General features: G+C 36.9%; 1 protein-coding gene and 1 long non-coding RNA gene across 2 annotated transcripts in view; both read left to right on the forward strand.

Moving 5' to 3' along the window:
- LOC135223580 (uncharacterized) overlaps positions 1-5,183 on the forward strand; it is a 14,277-nt gene extending 9,094 nt beyond the window's left edge. Inside the window, exons 2-3 of the long non-coding RNA XR_010316533.1 lie at positions 2,613-2,952; positions 5,090-5,183. This is a non-coding gene — a long non-coding RNA (uncharacterized LOC135223580). The remainder of the gene's footprint in view (positions 1-2,612; positions 2,953-5,089) is intronic.
- A 15-nt stretch (positions 5,184-5,198) lies between these two features.
- LOC135223958 (calcium/manganese antiporter SLC30A10-like) lies at positions 5,199-16,636 on the forward strand. Its single transcript, XM_064262879.1, is given in 9 exon segments — positions 5,199-5,244; positions 11,820-11,996; positions 12,420-12,514; positions 12,516-12,549; positions 13,440-13,579; positions 14,717-14,762; positions 14,765-14,813; positions 15,419-15,648; positions 16,386-16,636. Coding segments are annotated over 9 exon segments (1,068 nt in total).
- Positions 16,637-21,688: the final 5,052 nt, after the last annotated feature.

The following is a 21,688-nucleotide window of genomic DNA, read 5'->3' on the forward strand; positions in this document are numbered from 1 at the left end:
TGAGAAATGGTCTCGCTCAAGGTATGGGGGATGTGTTTAACGTACTTTTTTATACATTTTTTTTAGCGGTAAGCCATGTATACTCTGAGAGAAAAAAAGTGACGCTCTTGCGCATAAATATTCACATCATTAGCACGACGAACCTACGCAAAACGATCACCAGCGTTCACTAATCCCCCAACAAACATTGCAACTACTGACCTCTATATAATACACATACTCTCGTTCTGAATAGTAAGGGTATTTTTACATATTGTCGTTGTCTTCTTAGTATTTTCATTTGTCTTTTATTTAATTCAAATAGCGCTGCTTATAATAAGTGTATCTACCACTTTCAAGGTCATCTTCTTAGCGAACTCTACCTCCCAACGCTTTCCAACTGTATTCCCTTTCCACGAGTCTATCACACGTCATTCTTTCACATGAACGAACCGTCTCTCAAACACAATGGTTCACTTTTTATTTTTCACCACACTAACCCTTGTCAACACTTCTTCAGATTTCTTACAGTTCGCATACCATCGATTCTTCATCTTAAGTGTTCATTGCACAAGAATTTCCCCTTGACAGCTTCCACGATCACTTTTGTTTCATTCACATTCAACATCCATACTTCACTTCCATAAAGGGGAGTTGACTCAACGGACCCTTCAAATAATCCAACCCTCTCCTTCAACCCTTTGTCTGACCCAGCTCCCTCTCAAAATAAAACGTAATGATATATAACTCTTGAATCTTACATATATATATAAATCACCAATATCTCACTCATTGATACGGACTTTTTTTACTCCGTTTCGTCGTAGCAATAAACAGCACCAATTGCTTTTTTTGCTTGTTTCTGGGTCACCCACTTTTAGTCTCTTTTTGTTTGTGCATAAAGGGAGGTTGCACAGACTCGCGGACGAAACAGGATGTAGCCATTTTACGAGAATGAAGAAGAGGCTCTCGCCGTGAAAGGCCTCTGCGGCTGCCATCGTCTGCACACCTCAACTCTCACTACACCAGGATTTATCCTGACACTACAAATTCTAGGAAAGTATAGCGTATGGAGCGTTAACGTAAACTGTACTTGGCATACTTACACGTACTTTTAAGGCCTAAAATGATGACATAAACTTTATACGACTATCATGTGGTGTAGGGTATAAAGTAGTAGCGTTTAACTATGCCACCACATAACGTATACCTGTAAACATTATACGACGCATTACATCTTAAGCGTAAAAAACGTGATTATAAATAATAATGGAAAGGAAGTTATCACCTTTGCGAATCTCTCTCTCTCTCTCTCTCTCTTGAACTAAATATGGCAATTCAAGCTATAATATGTAATAGTGTATTTCATGTGTTTTCCTTTTAAAAATCAAATTGTTTTATATCACAAATACATCAGTTTTAATATTCTGAGTCTAAAATAAAATTCACAACCCCCATTTTTCAAGATCAAATGAAAATAGTATCATTTAAAAATTCCAGTCCTGATGGATGGCAGAGTAAATGAAAGTGAAAGTATTTCCTTGACTGACATCCTCATTATCATCATCATCAAAATCCTCGTCATTGAATAATTATCATCATCGCTGTTTATTTTGGCGAACCCCCTTTTCTGTCATTGTTTGGTTCATCCAGCGGACTCTTATCTGTTTGTCTTCTAGAGTTCACAGTTTTCTTGGTTAATTTGTTCTTCGTGTCATTTAGAAGGAATTAGGTTTTAGTTGCTTAAATGTCTCTAAGTTTGCGATTTCCTTTACTTCCTCTGGCAGCTTGTTGAATAGACCTATAGTATATATTATTGTTTATACAAACGTTCTTTTTCCAATGTCTTTCTCAATGGCTGGTGCACTAACCTATATTTACCTTGCTCATACGGGTATTTACGTTGCTGATGGTATATGTTTTTGGGCAGATCGTTTACTATCCCGATGTATTATTTTTTTAAACTAAAATCATAAACAATTCTTGCTTTAATAGGTAGTAAGTGAAGCTCCTTGGGAATTATTCATTATAGTTGCATGTTCTGTTGACAAAGCCCTGCGACTTCGTTAACAAGCATTTGGCACACATACCATTCCGCAGAGTGACAGAAGTTTTTATTTTTTTGGTGTTAACAGTCATAAGTACAAGCATTTGAAACTTATTCGCATTAAATTATATATATATATATATATATATATATATATATATATACATATACATATACATATACATATCTAATATATATATATATATTATATATATATATATATATATCTATATCCTACATTAAGTTTACTATATATATTTATATTTTATATATGTAATATATATATATATATATATATATATATATATCTCATATATCCTACATTATATGTATATGTATACCTACTTTTATATTTATATATTTGTTATTATATATATATATATATTATATATCATATATATATATATATATATATATATATACTATATATATACGTGTGTGTGTATAAACCTTAAGATCACTAGACTGCTTCACCATCTTTTCTTATTAGTGTCATAATTCACTTAATCTCTGAATCTCTTAACCAAATCAATTCGATTTAGATTTTAACAAGAGAAATCTCAACCAACGTTTCCTTGCCTTTCAGAACTCCCAGAATCAACAAGCAAGCCCTTAGGATCCTTAATCCTTCCTAAGCCGACTTTCATCTGCATTCCACGAGTGTGCCAGGACTCCTCAAGCAAAGGACTCTCGTTGCCTTGCCCACTTCGTCGCCAGAGCCGGGAAGAGAACACCATGGGTGAGAAAGGGCAGTTCCGCCGTCATATTCCCGCCGTGAAACTCTGGTTCGTGCTGTGTCTGACGCTCGCATTTTCGGTGGTCCTGTTGGCTGCAGCCCATCTGACGCACTCTCTCACACTCAGGGTGGAGGCCTATCATGCGCTCTATAATCGCTTTCACTCACAGGGTGCTTGCTCACCATGAAGGTAAAGATACTTTTTCACCGTTTCCTCTCATCGCAGACATGAAACACACATTTCTCTACATAAAGTATGCTTGCACGACCATAACCACGCTCATATTTACTATACAAACTGGTACAGGGGCTCGAAAAACCAAGTCGAAGCACCGAGCGAGATGTAGATACCAAATGTCTGGGAGGAAGTACATCAGTCTTTCTTGAAGTTAGATTTCCACTTTACCAGTTAAAGGTACACCTAACAAATATATACAATGAATATTATTATTATTATTATTATTATTATTATTATTATTATTATTATTATTATTATTATTATTATTCCCCACTGTCCATTTTGCTATTGTTATTCTCCGGACTATGACCTCGAATGATTTCGACTTTACCGGCAATAAAGTATTTTGATAGCATGTTAGGAGAATCGAAAGTTCCTAGACGCTAACGATGTCAGCACGACTTTTCTTCCACAAGAGAAAATAAGAGCTAAAGTAACTAAATAGACTGATTTAATATTTTACAAACATACCTTGGGTTGAGTTCAAAGGAACTTAAGAGATTTCCACCTGTTCCAATATTTAATTGGGAAAACTTTAATAATAATTAGAAATTTTGCCTAAACGCAAGTGTTTTTTTTTTTGTAACTAAATTTTTTGTGTAACTAATAAGTTGATGAGGAGTCTCCCAAAGGGATAACTAAAATCAGCAAATGGGAATAGCTATGGATAAATTTATAAAGGGAAGGCATGAGTGAGCAAACCTGGAAATAATTCTCCAAAACACGAGGATGCAAATTATGCACTCAAATTATGACAGAATAAAGATAGTTTAGTTCTATAATCAACTGATTCCTTACAGCGAGATTCTAACAGATGAAAAACATTGTGTCAAAGCATTCCTGAAATTCTAAAAGAAATATTGGAATATTTAAGAAAAGAAAAGGAAAAATAATGACACATTCATTCAAGTTAAAAAAAAAAAAAAAAAAAAAAAAACAGTAACATGCTGCTAACAAAACCAGTAACACGTTGCAAAATAAAACAAAGTCGCAGAAAAACTAGAAGAAACAAATACTGGAAGTGTATAAAAGAAGAAAACAACGTAGGACCACAGAGATCATGGTATCAATGTCCCCATTAAGATGACGAAGCGAATATCCTCGAATATATAATATAAGAGAAGAGCCGTGGCCAAGATCTCAGGTAAAAGATGAACACGACTTCCAGGAGAAACCTAAAACCAGAGTGATGACAGGTGACACCATAAAATGCTCACCACAGATAGGAGGAACATGACAGTACGAGATGACGAGTTTTAAGTAGACAATAAGTGCCCGCCGTACCTGTGACACATACCATGTAATACAGTGCTTTAATCAACAGTAATCTGGACGTAATTGGAGAATAATGATATTGAAGGCTCAACGTGAGAAGAACCACAGGCCAAACGATTGTAATGCATCTGCGGTACAATTACAAAACACTAAATCTGCTACTAGAATTTTTAAAGAAACAAATAAACTCGAAATATCGGAACATGTCACAATTATTCGATTGTTACATTACCACAGTTCTCCGTAGGGAAGTTAGTGCCTGCAATGTCCCTCACGCGGTGCACTGTAGGTATTACTTAAGGTTCTTTTGCAGGGGGTCACTTCGGCCCCTAGCTGCGAGCCATGTCATTCCTTTTACTGTACCTCCGTTCATATTCTCTTTCTTCACCTTACTTCCCACCCTTGTCCCTACAATTGTTGTTACATAAATTGAGGCTTTCTTCTGTTACACCTTTAAAACATTTTACTCTTAATTTCCCTTTCAGTGAAGAATGACCTCGTAAGTCCCTCCCCGCGCTAGGCCTTTAGCCTAAAGTTTAATTTCGCTTCCTTTCCATATTACCACAACTAGAACTATGGCTAGGGAATGTTTACTGTACGTCCAGATATTCAATAAGCCGCCCCAAGAACTAAAAAAAATTCAATAGTTATCAACATTTAATAAGAAATAAAAAAAAATGTTTACATGGAAGAAAGTTATCCATGACAAGAGAAACTGCAACTGACAATAATAAGTTAAATGGCCAAAAAAAAAAAATAATAATGAGTGAATAAATGACTTTGGGGTTGTATTACTATTATTATTTCTCTGCAGTTATGTTCCCGACCTGAGTCGCTACACAACACCTTCGGATGGGCAAGACTGGAAGTTCTGTCCATGCTTACTACACTCATCTTCCTCACGGCACTTTGTTTGCTTCAGTATGGCCATCGACTCCATACAAACACCGCCTTACATGCTGGCCATCAGTAAGTGGTGCTACGATGTTTGTGCTTTTCTCTCTCTCTCTCTCTCTCTGTCTCTCTCTCTTCTCTCTCTCTCTCTCTTTTCAAACTAAACAGGCGTCGTAATTCCTAATTTTTTATATTTAGTATAACTTCATTTATCATAATCGTCACCATTAAGGTCAGATTTCCTCTGTCGTTAAATGAAGTTATATAAACATACTTCAAGATCAAGCCATTACCCCTAACAGAGTCATTGACTCATTGATAAGATAACTTACACACCATTAGTAACCTTCAAAGATAGTTCAACAGCTTTTCGAATCAGCCACCCCACCACCAACCCTCACCCCTCCAACCTACACTGCGCCATTCATGCAAGGCCACCGTAATTTACATCTTTCTCGCATACAAGGTACAAAGGAAATGGGTTTCGTGCACACTGACGTTTCCTGGATATGCAGGCCATTCTTTCCTTTTCAATACCTCTTCTGCATCCAACAGTTTTAGGTCTTCTCTTTCCTCTTAAAGCTTCAGGGCGTAACGTCTGAGTTTTTGGCTACTCGTGCCCTTAGCAATATAACAGTTTCGGTATGGCATAATACAAGAAATGCGTCTCTAGCTTTTGACTCCTACACGTTAGTGTTCTATTCTATTAAGGCACAAGTGTCGTCTAATACTTTGGGACTAACTTACACTCAAAGTAAATCATAACTGATAAGAGTTCCTGCCCCGCCCAGGATTCAAACAACTGCATGGGCTTTGGTTTAGAAACAATGATAGGCACTAACTTGCCTACCCGTACCCAGCTATCAGAGCAGTTAGTTTTAGATTAAGCCGGCCTAGTGCAGACACGGGCTCTTGCTCTAGGGCAGCGAAGGAACATTTATCACATGTAACATCTGTTGGGTGTAAGGCATGCCCGAGGTATTAGTGAATTCGACATTTAAACGAAATGAATGGCTTGATATCTTAGAAGAAGAAAAGCATAGGAATAAAACGTAGAAACACAGATAATAGCAAAATTGTCATAATGCATAGGGTTACAGTATTGGTATTGGGTTACAGGTATGTAAAATAAAATTTAAAAAATGGATAAAAGGGTATAAGAGAAGTGTCAGCACTAAAACCAGAGGCATGCAATTACGAAGTGAATGACTTTTACGTAAAAGGGGATTGTCGCTCTGCTGATGATTCCTCCGCGTAGGATTTCATGATTATGAGGTTACGAAGGTTTTCTGCAGCGGCATTCATCATTCATTCAATAGTTACAGAATTAACGCCTAGGACTTTTTTTCTCCCACATACCCCTCTAATGGGTGTCTGAAGGTGTGTCCACACGGTCGAACAATGTCCGACGGACAAACATTGTTACCATATCATAGGCGAAGCAAGATGACGTCATAAGCGTTGAAACAATGGAAGTAGATCTGGCGACAAGCAGTGGTATCAGATGAGGTTGTATACCTCTGTTTTTACTCTGCTCACAAGGCAAAGATCGGCAGACAACTGTAAATTGGTAACAATGTTTGTCCGTCGGACATTGTTCGACCGTGTGGACGCACATTAGATTACTGGAGGAAGAATGCATATGCATATATGCGTCAATGAGCAGATATAAATAAGTACAGAGATGCATCTCTGTGTCAGATCAGCATAAATATACGTACGAGCAGGTTTTTCCATAAACCTCTCAAAATTAATGTTTCTGCAGATTCCGTTCCTCTTCACTATAGCCTTTTATTATTCGGCTCTATTTATAGGCCATCTTCTCTCTCCGAAACATTGCACACAGATCTAATTTCCTCTCTGATTTATTTATTTGTTTTTTTTTCAGCTTTCGTCATTACTACTGAAATAGAATCACATATTTAATGGTGACATACGATGTTCTTAATGAACGCCTTTAAATCTATTTCGCGTTAAATCTTACCTTTGCTAATCATTTTTCAATGAGTTTCCCCAATTTCACTTTCTTGATTGATGTAGGTCAACTCAAGGAAACGACTGAGCTGATAACCTTGAAAATTCAAGGGCAGAACAAATGCCTAATTTATGCACTTGGAGTTACTAATGACGTTTTCCCCAACTTCAATTTTCACTTTAGCTTATCTTTGCTTCAAGGCCGAATATTCTAGCAGCGTAACCGTAAATGATCCAGGACACAAATGAAGAACTAAGAGTACTATCACTAAGCACACTTGCGAAACCCAACATATACGCACTGAATTCAAAAGATTAAGTGAAAAGAAACCGAAAACAAATCTCGTATTCTGTCCCTTTACTCTACTGTAGGATGCTACCAAGTCGAAAATGACGCAACTTATTATGCTTCAGGGCCGTCGTGTGCTACATTGCAGTGCTCGCTTTTGATCGTTCAAGTACTTGAGGATTTTTCTACCTTATTATCATTGTTTATAATTTTTGTATCATATTTATTTGGGGGGGCGGGTAGGGTGATTTTTCCACGCTGGGTATCAAATTTGTAATTTTCTATTATTCGTATGAAGAGGCTGTAATAGTTTTTATAAAGGTTCTTGGATTTTTCTTTGGGGGTGGGGGTGTGGGTGGGAGCTAAGAGCTAAGATGCAGCAACCTCATTATTTCGGTAGATAGTAACTGCAGGAAATAGCAAAAACAAAGGAATAATAATAATAAAATAATAATAATAATAATAATAATAATAATAATAATAATAATAATAATAATAATAAATAAATAATAATAATAATAATAATGTTTCTAAAGGGTCCACAATAATACAGTGTTAAGAGTCCGTGTATAATTTTAAAACTTTACAAAAGCTTTCGAACCCTTCCCTCGGTTCATCTTCAGTCCAAATGAACAATTTGTTACAACATGTACAGAGGTAAATTTTAAAAATATCACCTACTAGTTGGAGTTAACTTGCCCACTTTCTTATCACCTGGCCCATTAACGAGCTAACGACCGGTGTCAACGATCTTCAATGACTCTTGTTTTTAAATGTACCTCTGTACATGTTGTAACTAATTGTTCATTTAGACTGAAGATGAACCCAGGGAAAGGTTCGAAAGCTTTTTTGTAAAGTCTTAAAATTATACACGGACTCTTAACACTGTATTATTGTGGACCATTTAGAACATTATATACACTCTCGCGATAGAGTTTTAGTTTAATAATAATAATAATAATAATAATAATAATAATAATAATAATAAAAATCAAAGTGATGATTCTTTGGCCTTGAAAGCTCGACACGACGGGAATTCCTCCAAGTTGCTGACCTAATTCCCCATTCTCCAATACAGTAATATTCCGTTCACGGCCAACACGTGTTCTCTGTTAGAATTAAAATTGCCTTATGTAATTTAAGTACATTACTTAAGACAGGGCTATAATAGAATGCTTAATGGTTAGTTATTTATATCTTATCACTAGTTTGTTTTTTCTCTTATTGGTGACGCCTATTTAAACAAAATTAAATAACGCCGGAGTGTAAACGGGTTTACGATTTCTTTACTTTCAGTATACGTTCTCTCCACAGTAAACTAATTTTGGGATGAATCCTCTCAGCACTGTAAAATGCATCATTTAAAGTTAACTGAAACTAATACAAAACTTCGCTGCTGGGTACCAAATGTATAAGAAAAGAATCTTTTAGAAAGGTTTACACAATATAGTGCTGAAAATAAGACTTAAAATAGATGGTGAGAAGATATTTGGAAACTGTTTTATTCGAGAAAGTGATAAAACAAAGCCAACTTTAAAAGCACGCGATGCTAAGACGAAAAATTGACGTACAACTGTGTCAAGAACAAACTTTTGTATATATATATTGTTACGAAGTGCCAAGTATCTGGTTACCGTGCATCAAATATTACCTCACCAAAAGCCAGACACCTGAACCCTCATAACACGTTTAAACGACTGAATACTCTAAAGGCAACAGTGATCCCTTAACACTTACCAGTATTGCAGAAAATCAGACTAAGTTCATCAAAACAGGTGTGAGGTAATCTTGTAAGTAATTAAATTAATCAAAGGGCATCACTCCATCAACAACTTTAAAAGTCTAAGTATTTCCCTGATTTCAGAAGTCTAAGTACTTCCCTGGTTCTAAGTCACTTCAAATAAATTGAAGGAAAGCAAATCAATTACCACTCTATGTTTCTACCTAACATAAATATAATCATAATTAAATATACTGGTATAAATGAAATACTTATAAAAAATTTTAAATATAAAAATTTATTAAATTCAAAATTTATAAGTGAAATTCACAATATCAGGGAAAATTACTGTTACTTGAAAACAAAGTAAAGTTTAATTAATTCTTGAATCAAATTAAGTAAAATTAAATCAAAATTAATTTATCACAAAATTCAAGAAAATTAATTCAATCAAAATTCAAAAGTGTTAGGCAATAATTGAAATCAGAAATTAATTCACAGGCAATAATTGAAATCAGAAATTAATTCACAAGTACTAAACAACAACAAAACTTGAAAAGAATTCTAAGTAAATGCAAATCAATTCACAAGTGTTGATTTAATTTGTGCAATGATAAAGCAATGAAAATAACTAAGTCAATTGAATTGTGAATGCAAATGAAAATATAAAATAAAAAGACACACTTCAATAAGAAAATGAAATAGTGCACAAACAATGGAACAATCACAAACACAAAAATACGCAATGTGTAAAAGTGTAAATATTTTTCACTCAAAACACTGTAACCAACAGTTTTTACCAAACCTTCACAACCATCTGTTATTAGTTAACCACAGTTCCAATCAATTATTATTAACCACACTCCCTATCCATATTAGTTTTATTAGTTGTTACCTAACCGTTATTAGTTATTAGTTGCAACTAATAAAAATATAACACTTTATTTATTTTACCTTTTGGTATACCAACTTCTTTCTTTCTCTTTTGCTGCAGCTTGTATATCACACTTTCACAAAAACCAGGCGCCGTTACAAAATCATGTTTGTTTCAGATTCCACAAAGAAACTAAATACACTAAATAACTCTAAGAAATATCAAAATGAAATTCCTCAACAAAAGTTAACGAGTGACCAATTTATGTTACATTAATATAATCTCAATGATTTCGAGAGAGAGAGAGAGAGAGAGAGAGAGAGAGATCTGACTGCCTCGAGGTCCTAGATAGAATGAAATCTCTTCCTTTACGGAAGCGGGAGAGGGGAGATGTCAAAAACGTTCTTGGCACAAAAGCTTCCAGAAAGTTCGAGATCTGATGCAATCTCACATACAAAATGTGCAATTCCCACGTGGGACTTGACAAAGACATACGCGTACAAGACGAGTCTGTTAAAAAAAAAAAGACGTACTCTACTCGATCGAAACGGAGGCTGAGCGACAATTAAGATTGACATGTTTTGATAACAACACAAGACTCAATTCTCTCGCTATCACATGCGTTGACAGATTTAGGAAAGCAAACGGATCTCGCAGACCCTCTAATCTTACAGTGTTGACATAAAAGTTAAACATTCGTAGTTTCAAACAGACAAAGATCTCTCTTTTTACGTTATATATATATTCTTTTACAACACGTAATGCGAAATCTGACACACAAATCTTAAACATCCTATTTCCAGCTATCTAGGAATCCTGAAAAATGTTACCACAAATCTACCATGACATTTCAAAGAGGGGAAACTGCATTTTGAAAGTAGCAATATATATATATATATATATATATATATATATATATATATATATATATATATATATATATATATATATATATATATATAATGCGTGTGTTAATATATTAGAGTAGACACTAATAATTATGTAACGAATCTACAAAAATTCAAAAATTCTTTTACAAAAATGTTCATTGAGATGATCTCGCCAAGACAAAATTCATGACAATCTTGCGGCACCCAAGGGTTCCACGGCACCCAGTTTGTGAATCATGCTCGGCCTAAAATATACTCTGGGTTTATGTGCGTGTTTACGTGTGCGCGTGCGCATGTATGTGTGGCACCCTATTGTTTCGGCCAAGGGCTAGAGTGTATTCTAGACCCTTGGTATTGGCTTTCAAATCTGATCTAACGTTTCATTCATGAAAAATGGCTTGATGTGCCTATAATAAATACACTATGCATCATTTATCTTTTGTAAAGGTATCACTGACAACACAATAACAGCATCAAAAGTTTCAATCTTCTTTTCCCTTGACGCAGGACGCCATGCACCACCCTCTTCCCATCATGGGACTCGGCGCCGTTGGTCTCGTCCTGAACGGCATAGTCCTACTGTCTCATAGGCGGTAAGGAACACCTACCCTTGCGTATTAGTTTTCCGTAAAAGCAAACTATTGGGCCGTCTGTCCGCCCTCAGATCTTAAAACTGAGGCTAGAGGGCTGCAAATTGGTATGTTGATCATCCACCTTCAGTCATCAAACATACAAATTGCAGCCCTCTAGCCTCAGTAGTTTATTTTAATTTTGTTTTTGTTTTGATGTTACCCTATCGTACTCTTGGTACTAACATAGATTCTCTATTTTGCACTCAACGTGTGATTCACACAAATTCTGTTAACATTATTAGGTTATTTAACAATAATTCATTGTCTGCAGGGTACACCCACCACCAAGGATGCTTCTTGGAATTAAAGAGGGTCTGGGGGAACGTGTGGGTTGGAAAGCAGCTGACTCAGGAGGCGGTGCAGACTGGCAGGAGGACGCTCTCTTTGGGGAACCTCAATGCAGGATCGGCCAAGGAGAGGCTCAAAGAGGTCATGAGAGATATTAGCGGTGAGTTCTGCTCCTTCCAAGTGGATCAGGTGATTTCTAGGTGTTGATTAATTGGTTTGATTTATCTCACACTGGCATCACCCTGCAAGGGTTATAAGTAGGTAAAAAGTTCAGTTACATGTCATTATGACTGAAGTTTGTCTTGTGTAGAGAACTACGCAAAATGCGTAAGATGTAAAAATTTATTGAAGGTAAATTAAATGAGAATAACCTGACGCAACTCAGGCATACCTAACCCATCTGTCATTGTCATTAAAATGTATGAAAATAAAAAATCTACTTCTGCTCTGTCAGTGTGACTGACAGTTAATCATTCTACAAAAGCTCAGAGTGTGTAATTAAAAATGTCCAACTGCAGAAGTCACATAAATATACCCCTGGACATGAAACGCTTGAACCGACTTTATTTTGCTCTCCTTGCAGGACTGATTCTCGTAGAACTTTGCGCTGCAGTTGTCCAGTGGGACAATGGGGAGACCATCGCGCTCTACATAGACCCGGCGCTGGCTATTACATCGGGCTGCAGTTCTCATGTGGCTCAGTTACCCCTATGGTTGGTCCAGCTCTTCATTTACCTTTTTTATCGATAAACATCTGCCATGACACTCATAGTTTTTTTTTTGTTTTTTTATCGATAAAAACATCTGACATGACACTCAAAGGGTCTGGTTCATTCTGAGCTCTTTCCTCTGAACTTTGTCTCGTTCGCTTTTCTCTACACTAACGCAATTAGTGAGAGTAAGAAAAGATGTAGTATGGAATAGAGAAGGGGGCAGACCCACCCACTGTTTTGTGATTATTAAAAAAACACATACACACACACAATGCACCACATAACCGATTGAAAACCAATCATGTCACTTTCTGCTTCTTAAGCGAACTTCAGAGACATAAACGAATGTTCATGTATGAAGATAAATACTAACCTTTCAACAGTAACACAATATGAAACGAATGAAAGGAGCCTAGTTCATTTGCCATTAGAATGGAACTACTGCATTCAGTAATAGTTCTGATGTACTTCAAGATTTATTATCAGATAACAACTGCAAACGACTGAAAGATTGAACAGCAGTTTCTTTCTTGATGGAAAGATGCTGACATAATCATACTGTACACATACACAATATATATATATATATATATATATATAATATATATATAATATATATAATGTATATATATTCTATATTTATATGATAGCTTTGTCACTAATTCCTGTGACATTTTTGTTCTTACAAACATTATACTACAAATTACCCAACCACAAGACGGAGCGCTCAAAAACAAACAGCTCGAATTTTGGTTAGGGTAAGTCATTTATCAATAAACAATTCCATTTCAGTGCAAGTGATTCCCAAGGTTAGTGAATTCTAAGACTGTCTTGATATGGTGTGCCAATTCAGGTCGCCCTACAAACTGAATGTGACTTGATCTCCACAGGCAGAGAATGTTGCCAGATCCTGCTCCAGACTATTCCAGGACACATCAACGTGGAAGATTTTAAGAGCCGGATCCTTGATGAATTCCCAGATATCCTAAACGTCCATCATCTGCACATCTGGACATTTACTCCAACTAAAGTACGTATGATCGTTTAATAACATTATTTTTATTCATGAGATTTTTGCGACTGCTGCAGAAGTAATTTGCAAGCTTTCAAGGTCCCAAGTTACCTCCTTTTAGATAAGCATTGTCTTTTATGTAGTGCATCTTAAAACCTGGATGTTTAAATAACTTCTATTTGTAAAATCAGTATCATCACGTGCAATAAAATTAATGTTTTATCCCATTCTTTTCTATCTTTTTCCAGTGTTGATGATTGTTCCCAAGATTCCCAAGATATGAAAATTAAAGTTTTAAGAGCTATTGTTTAGGAGTGATCCAAAGTATCAGTGCCCATAAAATTTTCAATAGTTCAGCTAGTATTCTACAATTCTACAGTTCTTCATGTTTTGCAAATTACGTAGACAAAAATCGGGGAAACTTGCGGTTTTCTCATAATTGAAATCATTATTTAATATTTTCATTGTACTTTGTTCTGCTCCAGTAATCTGAGAAGCTCACCTTTCATGAGTGAAACCTTTACGAAGGCATGAAGAAAATAACTATGACAATATTTCTTTCCCATGGGCCTTGTTAAATAGTCAGTTTACCTACTAAATCTCGTGTCAGTAAGCCTAAAAAAAATCTTATCTGTAATCACACTGTACGTAAATGGATAATATTATTTTGCCTTTGTTTCGTTCAAAACCTAGAATCCGCCGTCTTGAAAGCGGGTCTATCTATTAAATTGAGCCGCGATTTTTTCGTACATCTTCGTTTTCTCATTTCAGGCCTGGAATAATCGGGGACACTGAAAATTGCCCTTGCCGCCAGCCTCCTTACGAATTTCGAGTAAAACTGTCATACACTAAACTTGACTAAAGCAATGTCAGCCATCCGATGTCTGGTCAGAAACTTCGTCCTATTTCGCTTTAATATTCTCTCCTTGTCACCTGTCACAACAGATGTTTTTAATGACATTGTACTTCTTTGTATTCTTGACCGAATCGATTATAAGAATAGCGTTTACGATGTCTGCTTTATTTTACCATTTTATTCGTTACATCTGTAACTGCCTTTATTTGTTTTTGGGTAATCTTTGAATGGATCCCCCACAATTTTTGTTTTATTCAAATCATAATTCTGGTTTATTGCAATGATGTCCTTTCAATCAGGTCGTCGCAACAGCTCACGTTGTGTTCCTGAACAAGAAGTTATACCTGTCACGCATGCAGCTTTGAAAGAATTCTTCCTTGATGAGGTGTTACCCAGGTGAGTTGCAACATAGATGTCAATAACACTAAATAGGTGCTTAAAGCCTTACTTTCGTTTTCCACAAAGTGTGTTCTAGTTTTTTTCTAGCTCTTCTATTCATGTGTTTATCAATGACACACCTTCATATTTCTTCTTCAATCACCTTCAAAGTACTCATCTGCAGGTCGCATGTCATTTCCAATGACTTTTTCTTCCCTTATTAAATCTGAGCCTGTGAGCACACATTAAGGAGACTCCCTTCTCCACTCAGCTGATACTGTTACACCAGTCGAGCTAGGTCTTCCCACATTTCTCAGGAGAATTCAGTATACCTCGAATTGTAGGGTTTAGTAACTACTACTTTCAATTGCAAAACTGTGAAGCCGCCGCCTCCTTCTCCTCCTCCTCCTCCTCCTCCTCCTCCTCCTCCTCCTCCTCCGGAAACGTAGACTTTGTTTTAGAGTGACGAAGTGTGGGAGTTGATCTCTAGACCTTGGGCAGTTCGAAATTACTTTGAGCAACGAAAAACTGAAACAATGGCAACTGCCTTTTATTTAACAAACATCGCTACCTTCTGCACTGTAGTGCTGAAATGCAGCTTATTAACATTATATCATTAATAGACCAGTGATAATTATAATTACTCTCGCCTATCGAAAGGTTACCCTCCAGCCTGAGTTCGCAGTCACGGACGACCCGTCGAAAGAGAGCAACGTCTGCCTCCTGCGATGCAAAAACCACCACTGTCATGAAAAGGAATGTTGCAGAGGCTGCACCTCCGATGCAACGCCGCTCTCTGCAGTGACGACGGGAGACAATGACGATGGAGAGAACCAAGGAACAGAAACTGGAGGTAATTAATCTCGCAAAGACTTTCTCGAATACTGTAAGGAGCTAAAAGGCTGGTTTCGAGTCGTCACAGTACGTTTAACATTGAGTGCTTTTTATGGGAAGTACTTTTCAGTAAGGCCCATCAGGAAGCAAGTTAGGTTAGTTTAATTTAAGTTTTGATATGATTGTTGCTAGGTAGTATACGAAAATACCTAGGGGCCAGAGAACTGAAATCAAGAAATCAATAAAGGCCTATCATAAAAAAAACCACATGCTTGATATTTTATCAGAAACAATACAAACAATTAGCAATAAAGACAAGTTAACATTAAAAGTGAAAGGAATAGGCCTATTACTTTCTAAGTAATCAAGTGGCGCGACTAAACTTAGTTTCCTTTTTAATTTTTTTTTCACAATATTGCCAGACCTTCCCTTTCTTATATCATGCTATCTTAAGCTTGTTAGAAAGAGGGGAAGTGTATTTATAAGAACAAACATTATAAACTAGCTTATTTTAAGAGAAATGGGTTGTTAAAAAAATTTGTGTACGTTTTCATAACAATGAAAGAGCTGTTTACGTACGTTTTGAACACAATCAAAAAGTTATTCGCGTATGGTTTTGCAACAATCAAAAAGCTGAGCGTACGTTTCTTTAACAATCATAGTTATTTTTTTCCATTTCACTTAACTCTCAGCCCACTGTGCCTAAAGCCAGAAGATACACAGTTGTACCTTTACTGAATTTTCTCTACCTTCCAGAACCTAAGAGCACAGACTCAGGCCTTTGCGCCCACGGGAAAAGCGTCTGCCTCACCTTCAAATTCTCTGAAAGTCCCCAAGCGGGACTGCAGGAGGACAAAGGCACGAAAGCGCCCTCCGGAATGAAGGAGCCCGAGCCCGTCCACAAACCCATAGGTCCTCAGCACGATAGACAAGACGCCGACAGGATCTCCGAAAGAGTTGGGAGCGAAGGAGAGAAGAAGAAGAAAACCGTCGGGATCAGAGAGTAAAAGACTGCCACCTTCGACAAAAATTAAGGACTATTAATGGAAGTGCACACGGGGACATAAGAAAGGCATGGGCGTAAAAACATAAGGAGGGAAGCAGCGAAGAACGCTGATGCAGTAGATTTAGACTAACAGATGAAACTCGAAGGAGAATGGAGAAAAAGGTGAGAAAAAAATAATAAAAAGGGGGAAATAATAACGTGAACTGATACTGTAAACTTTTAGAAATTACGGGGAATCAACAATGTGAAGAGGAGGGCAAAAATGAATGAATCTGTAACACCAAATAAGATTAGCAGTGTCTGTCATTACTTTCAGTGTATGTTCATTACTAGTTGCCTGTGATATATTTTCGTGGAGAGGATTTTACCTATGACTATCGAGTAAATTTCACTAAAACTAAAAAGATTTTATAAAGTATTTTATGGTATAACATATTCACGGTTGTTTTAAAATGCTGATGTTATAAAACACGAGATTTGTCTTGTTTTTTTACCATCACATCTTGATACTTTTATATAAAAGATACGACGAGTCTTCAAATTTTAAGTAGCTCAAGTACTATGCATCACCTTGCTTATAGAAATGTTATGTTTTGTAAATAAAATTGGTCAAAATTCTTCAACGCTGTATTTACTGCCAAGTCACGAACTACCGCTGGAATTACTAATAATTTTTCTTGTCAATAAAATTAATTCCAGTCACTAACTACTTATCGCTTTAAACATTTTTAAAGTTTTATAACTCAAATCTAGGTGACAACCCACTTAACAATTAAAATTCCCTTTTCGGTATTACTTTGAGGTAGAGCGAATCGGATATTAAACATGACTTTCCTCGTAGAGCGTACCTAAAGGGGACAAATATGCCCCTTCACTCGTTCAACCATTATACATAGTTTCTACCTTAATTGCTCAAAAAGTATCATCAAAATATCACAACTGTCCAAATTCGCCTTCGACTTCTCTTGTAATATCTCTTTTTATTATAAAAAAAAAAACAGATAATTCTTTTTAGAAATGTTTCATAGACAAGTGTCAGTTACACATTCATACTATCATATCTACCACGAATTTAATTTTCATAAAAACTTTTGATCATTCTATTTTAAAACTGTCAGAGATCAGTGTTGGCATCTCATTGTTAATCTCACCAACATACCACAATGATAACATCAACTTTTGGCAACTTTTCACCGTTCTTTCTTTCAAGAGCTCTCTCATATCCCCAAACAGTCAGTTCCACAAATGTTCTGAAACTTCCACTAACCCCTTTTCACTCTTGCTGCATCCAGACAGACCTGGTTTTCTCTTACTTCCCACTTCAGTAACTTACAAAAAACTCGATCCTTCGGCACTGAAGTTCATCCTCTTCTGATAATACCTCTCAATTTGCATCTTGCATTCTGTGTACTATTTGTCACAAACGTTTCATCGTAGTACTGGTCAATTATAGACTTTTCAATAAAACACGAGTATATTTCTTCATTCCAAAAAGTGATAAAACAAGACCTCACTTAGATTGGTTTTGGTCAAACTCGTAAATGCAACTGAGAGATGAACAGAAAAGATTAGATACAAATTTTTTATTAATTTTCTGACAACATCCCTGTACCTTTGGATATGTTTATTACAGCCTATCCTATTTAAACAGTCTAAACCACCAAGTCTTTCGCTATCGTAAGCCATATCCTTTTTTTTTTTTTTTTTTTTTAAAGGCAATTCCGTTCCTTCCTTGATAACGGGACTGGTTTTCAAGTGTGAAATCAGCTGTTTCGTAGGCCATTAAGAGATTCCTTTTGCTATGGAGGTAGCCGTTTCACTTTTCCAATACACAGCCCTACATTCTCTCAAGTACAACTGTTCTAAAATCCTAGCTAAAGCACTGAAAGATATCCGAGCACAAGACCACCGGGCCTGCGGTGGGTGTGGGTGTCAAGTAATAACATCATGGCAAAAGCTGAGGTTAAGCTGAGGAGGAGGAAGTATCTAGAGCACAAAGAGATCGTTGGCAACCACAAGGAATTTGCATCCCCCAGATCGTTTGTGGTACGAGGGAAGCCTCGGCCTGCATGGTTAGAAGAAATTAAGCCCGGTATTAAGGTAAGGATTCTTAACTATTACGGGAATATTAGTATGCCATGACGAGCTGAAGAATTATGACCGTTGTCTCATTAACAGAGTGAGAAAAAAAACCTGAACGACTGATGCTGATGCTTGTTAACTGGATCATAATAACACTGTTCTGTTCAGCTGACTATAAACGGGTCTACCTAAATCACATTAGCTGCTGACTGCGATTGTCTGCTGATAATTCCTTAACGCAAAATAAAACCTGAAGGTATAAAACTGCTCAGACAACACTGCTTAAAAATCATTTCATAATACAAACACCTCAGTGATCTGTCACGATCATTCCATTAATCTGGAGTGCTTGCTTATTGACAAATTTCTAAATAAGATTAAGGAAATGTATACTATTTTTTCGGGAAAAAAACGCAGTATCAAACTTGTATCTTGTCGCAATTCTTGGTAAATGAGCCAAAACAAACGACCCGAAAGAGCAGGGAGGGCGCAGACTGATTCGCTTTTGCAGAGGAGTAAAAAACTACGAGAAGGTAAAACCACGTTCAAGTTTAAGATCATATCGGGAATACAACAAGGCTCTGACCAGCGTCATAATTTAAATTTGATCAATTAAATTCCAGTTATTCATTTTCTGTAACGGTGTTTTTTCGTTTGATTCTTATTGCCACCGACAGATGAACCCACAAACTTCGCTTGACAGAACACTTACACAAGAATCGGAGAACTAAGGACAAAATTTTGAGCAAATTTCTTACATAAAATACAAAGTGAAAAATGCACCGAAGTCTTCTCGGCGCAATCGAGTTGTCTGTACTGCATTTACTGCCGTATGAAACTCTCAGCCACGGCCCATGAACTCTCAGCCACGGCCCATGAAACTCTCAGCCGCGGCCCATGAAGCTTCAGCCACATCCCGGTGGTGGCCTGTGTTGTTGGGACCTATAGCGGCAGACACACGATAATGGCTAATTGTAACTTTAAAATAAATAAAAACTACTAAAGCTAGAGGGCTGCAATTTATTATGTTTGATGATTGGAAGGTGGATGAACAGCATACCAATTTGCAGCCCTCTAACCTCAGTAGCTTTTAGGATCTGAGGGTGGACAGAAAAAGTCCTGACGGACAGACGAAAAGCCATCTCCCATCTCAATAGTTTCCTTTCACAGAGAATTGAAAAAAATGACGTGTTTGTGAAGCATAGCCACCCATTGGCAAATTCCTATTTGACCACTGACTTATGCATAACCTTGATATCATCAGTCATTGGTTTCATTTGTGGGGTACGCATGTCAAATATGACGCCTCTATCTCGTATAGATCAGAAGTTATGGCCAAGGATAAATTTCCATTTAGCCTGTGCCCTAAAGTATGCCTTTGTCTAGATCCTCGCTGGCCGAGTGATTTTCGAGCTGGGCTGTTAATCCGGTGGTCCGAGGTTCGATTCCCGGCTCGGCCAACGCGGAATCAGAGAAATTTGTTTCTGGTGATAAAAATTTATTTCTCGATATAGTATGGTTCGGATCCCACAATAAGCTGTAGGTCCCGTTGCTAGGTGACCAATTGGTTCTAGCCACGTAGAAATATCTACGTGGGCCAGCCCTAGGAGAGCTGTTAATCAGCTCAATAATCTGGTAAAACTAAAATTTACTTATGACTTTTGTCTATGTCTGCTAGGTTTAACAGATCAAATGTTGAATCTTCAGCACACATGGAGAATGTATTACATGAAGTTTGGAATATTCACCTGCAAAGACACTAAAAGCATCGTGCTTTAAAGCCTCAGGCCAGACAAATTTACTGATAGACAGGTCAGTCACCAGAGGCCCCTGAATGGTGAACCAAAAAAAAAAAATAAATAAATAAATAAATTTAAAAAAAACGTAATAAATGCGCGGAAGTGATCGATTTTTCTGTTTGTTTGTATGCTGTTTTTACGTTGCCTGGAACCAGTGATTATTCAGCAACGGGACCAACGGCTTCACGTGACTTCCAAACCACGTCGAGAGTGAACTTCTATCACCAGAAAATACACATCTCTGACCCCTCAATGGAATGCCCGAGAAACGAACTCGCGGCCACCTAGGTGACAGGCAACGACCATACCAACCACGCCACTGAGGCGCTTCGATTTTTCTGTACAGCCGTAAAAACGCAATAATCAAGGCCACCGAAAATAGATCTATCTCTCGGTGGTCTCAGTATAATGCTGCATGAGCCGCAGCCCGTGAAACTTAAACCACCACCCGGTGGTGGCCTGTCCTATATCGTTGCCAGACGCACCAGCCTTAAATAAAAAAAGGTAAAAATGCACCGAAGAATCGAGTTTTCTGTTCAACCTATAATGTTGTATGAAACTCACAGCCAGGGTCCATGAAATTTTCACCCACGGCCTGGGGGTGGCCTGTGGTTGTTGGAATCTAAAGCGGCGCCAGACGCACGATCATGGCTAATTTTAACTTTGAATTTAAAAAAAAACACTGAGGCTAGAGGGCTGCAATTTGGTATGTTTGATGACTGGAGGGTGGATGATCAACATACCAATTTGCAGCCCTCTAGCCTCACTAGTTTTTTAAGATCTGAGGGCGGACACAAAAAGTGTGGACGGACAGACAAATAGCCTAATCACCTAAAACATCTAACCATTTACGTAAAAAGGTACAAAAACTAAAAATCGACTCATTTAGAGGTAGTGTCACCAAAACACCACTTACACATTTACAAACACACACACACGTATATTAAACTATATAACAAGCATACACGACAAAACAAGCTTACAAATTCATTTAATTATAGCACAAATTTAGTGGACGCCCTTTCTCATCTTCAGTTTGTAAGTGGACGTCATTATGGTTGCATGCATTTACGTTTATGTTTAATAAAATAAAATAATATATATATAGAATCTATATATATATATATATATATATACTTATTTATATATATATTTCTATAAATATAATTACA

The sequence above is a fragment of the Macrobrachium nipponense genome, chromosome 10 (genome assembly GCF_015104395.2).
Source record: "Macrobrachium nipponense isolate FS-2020 chromosome 10, ASM1510439v2, whole genome shotgun sequence".
In the NCBI taxonomy this organism is placed as follows: domain Eukaryota; kingdom Metazoa; phylum Arthropoda; class Malacostraca; order Decapoda; family Palaemonidae; genus Macrobrachium; species Macrobrachium nipponense.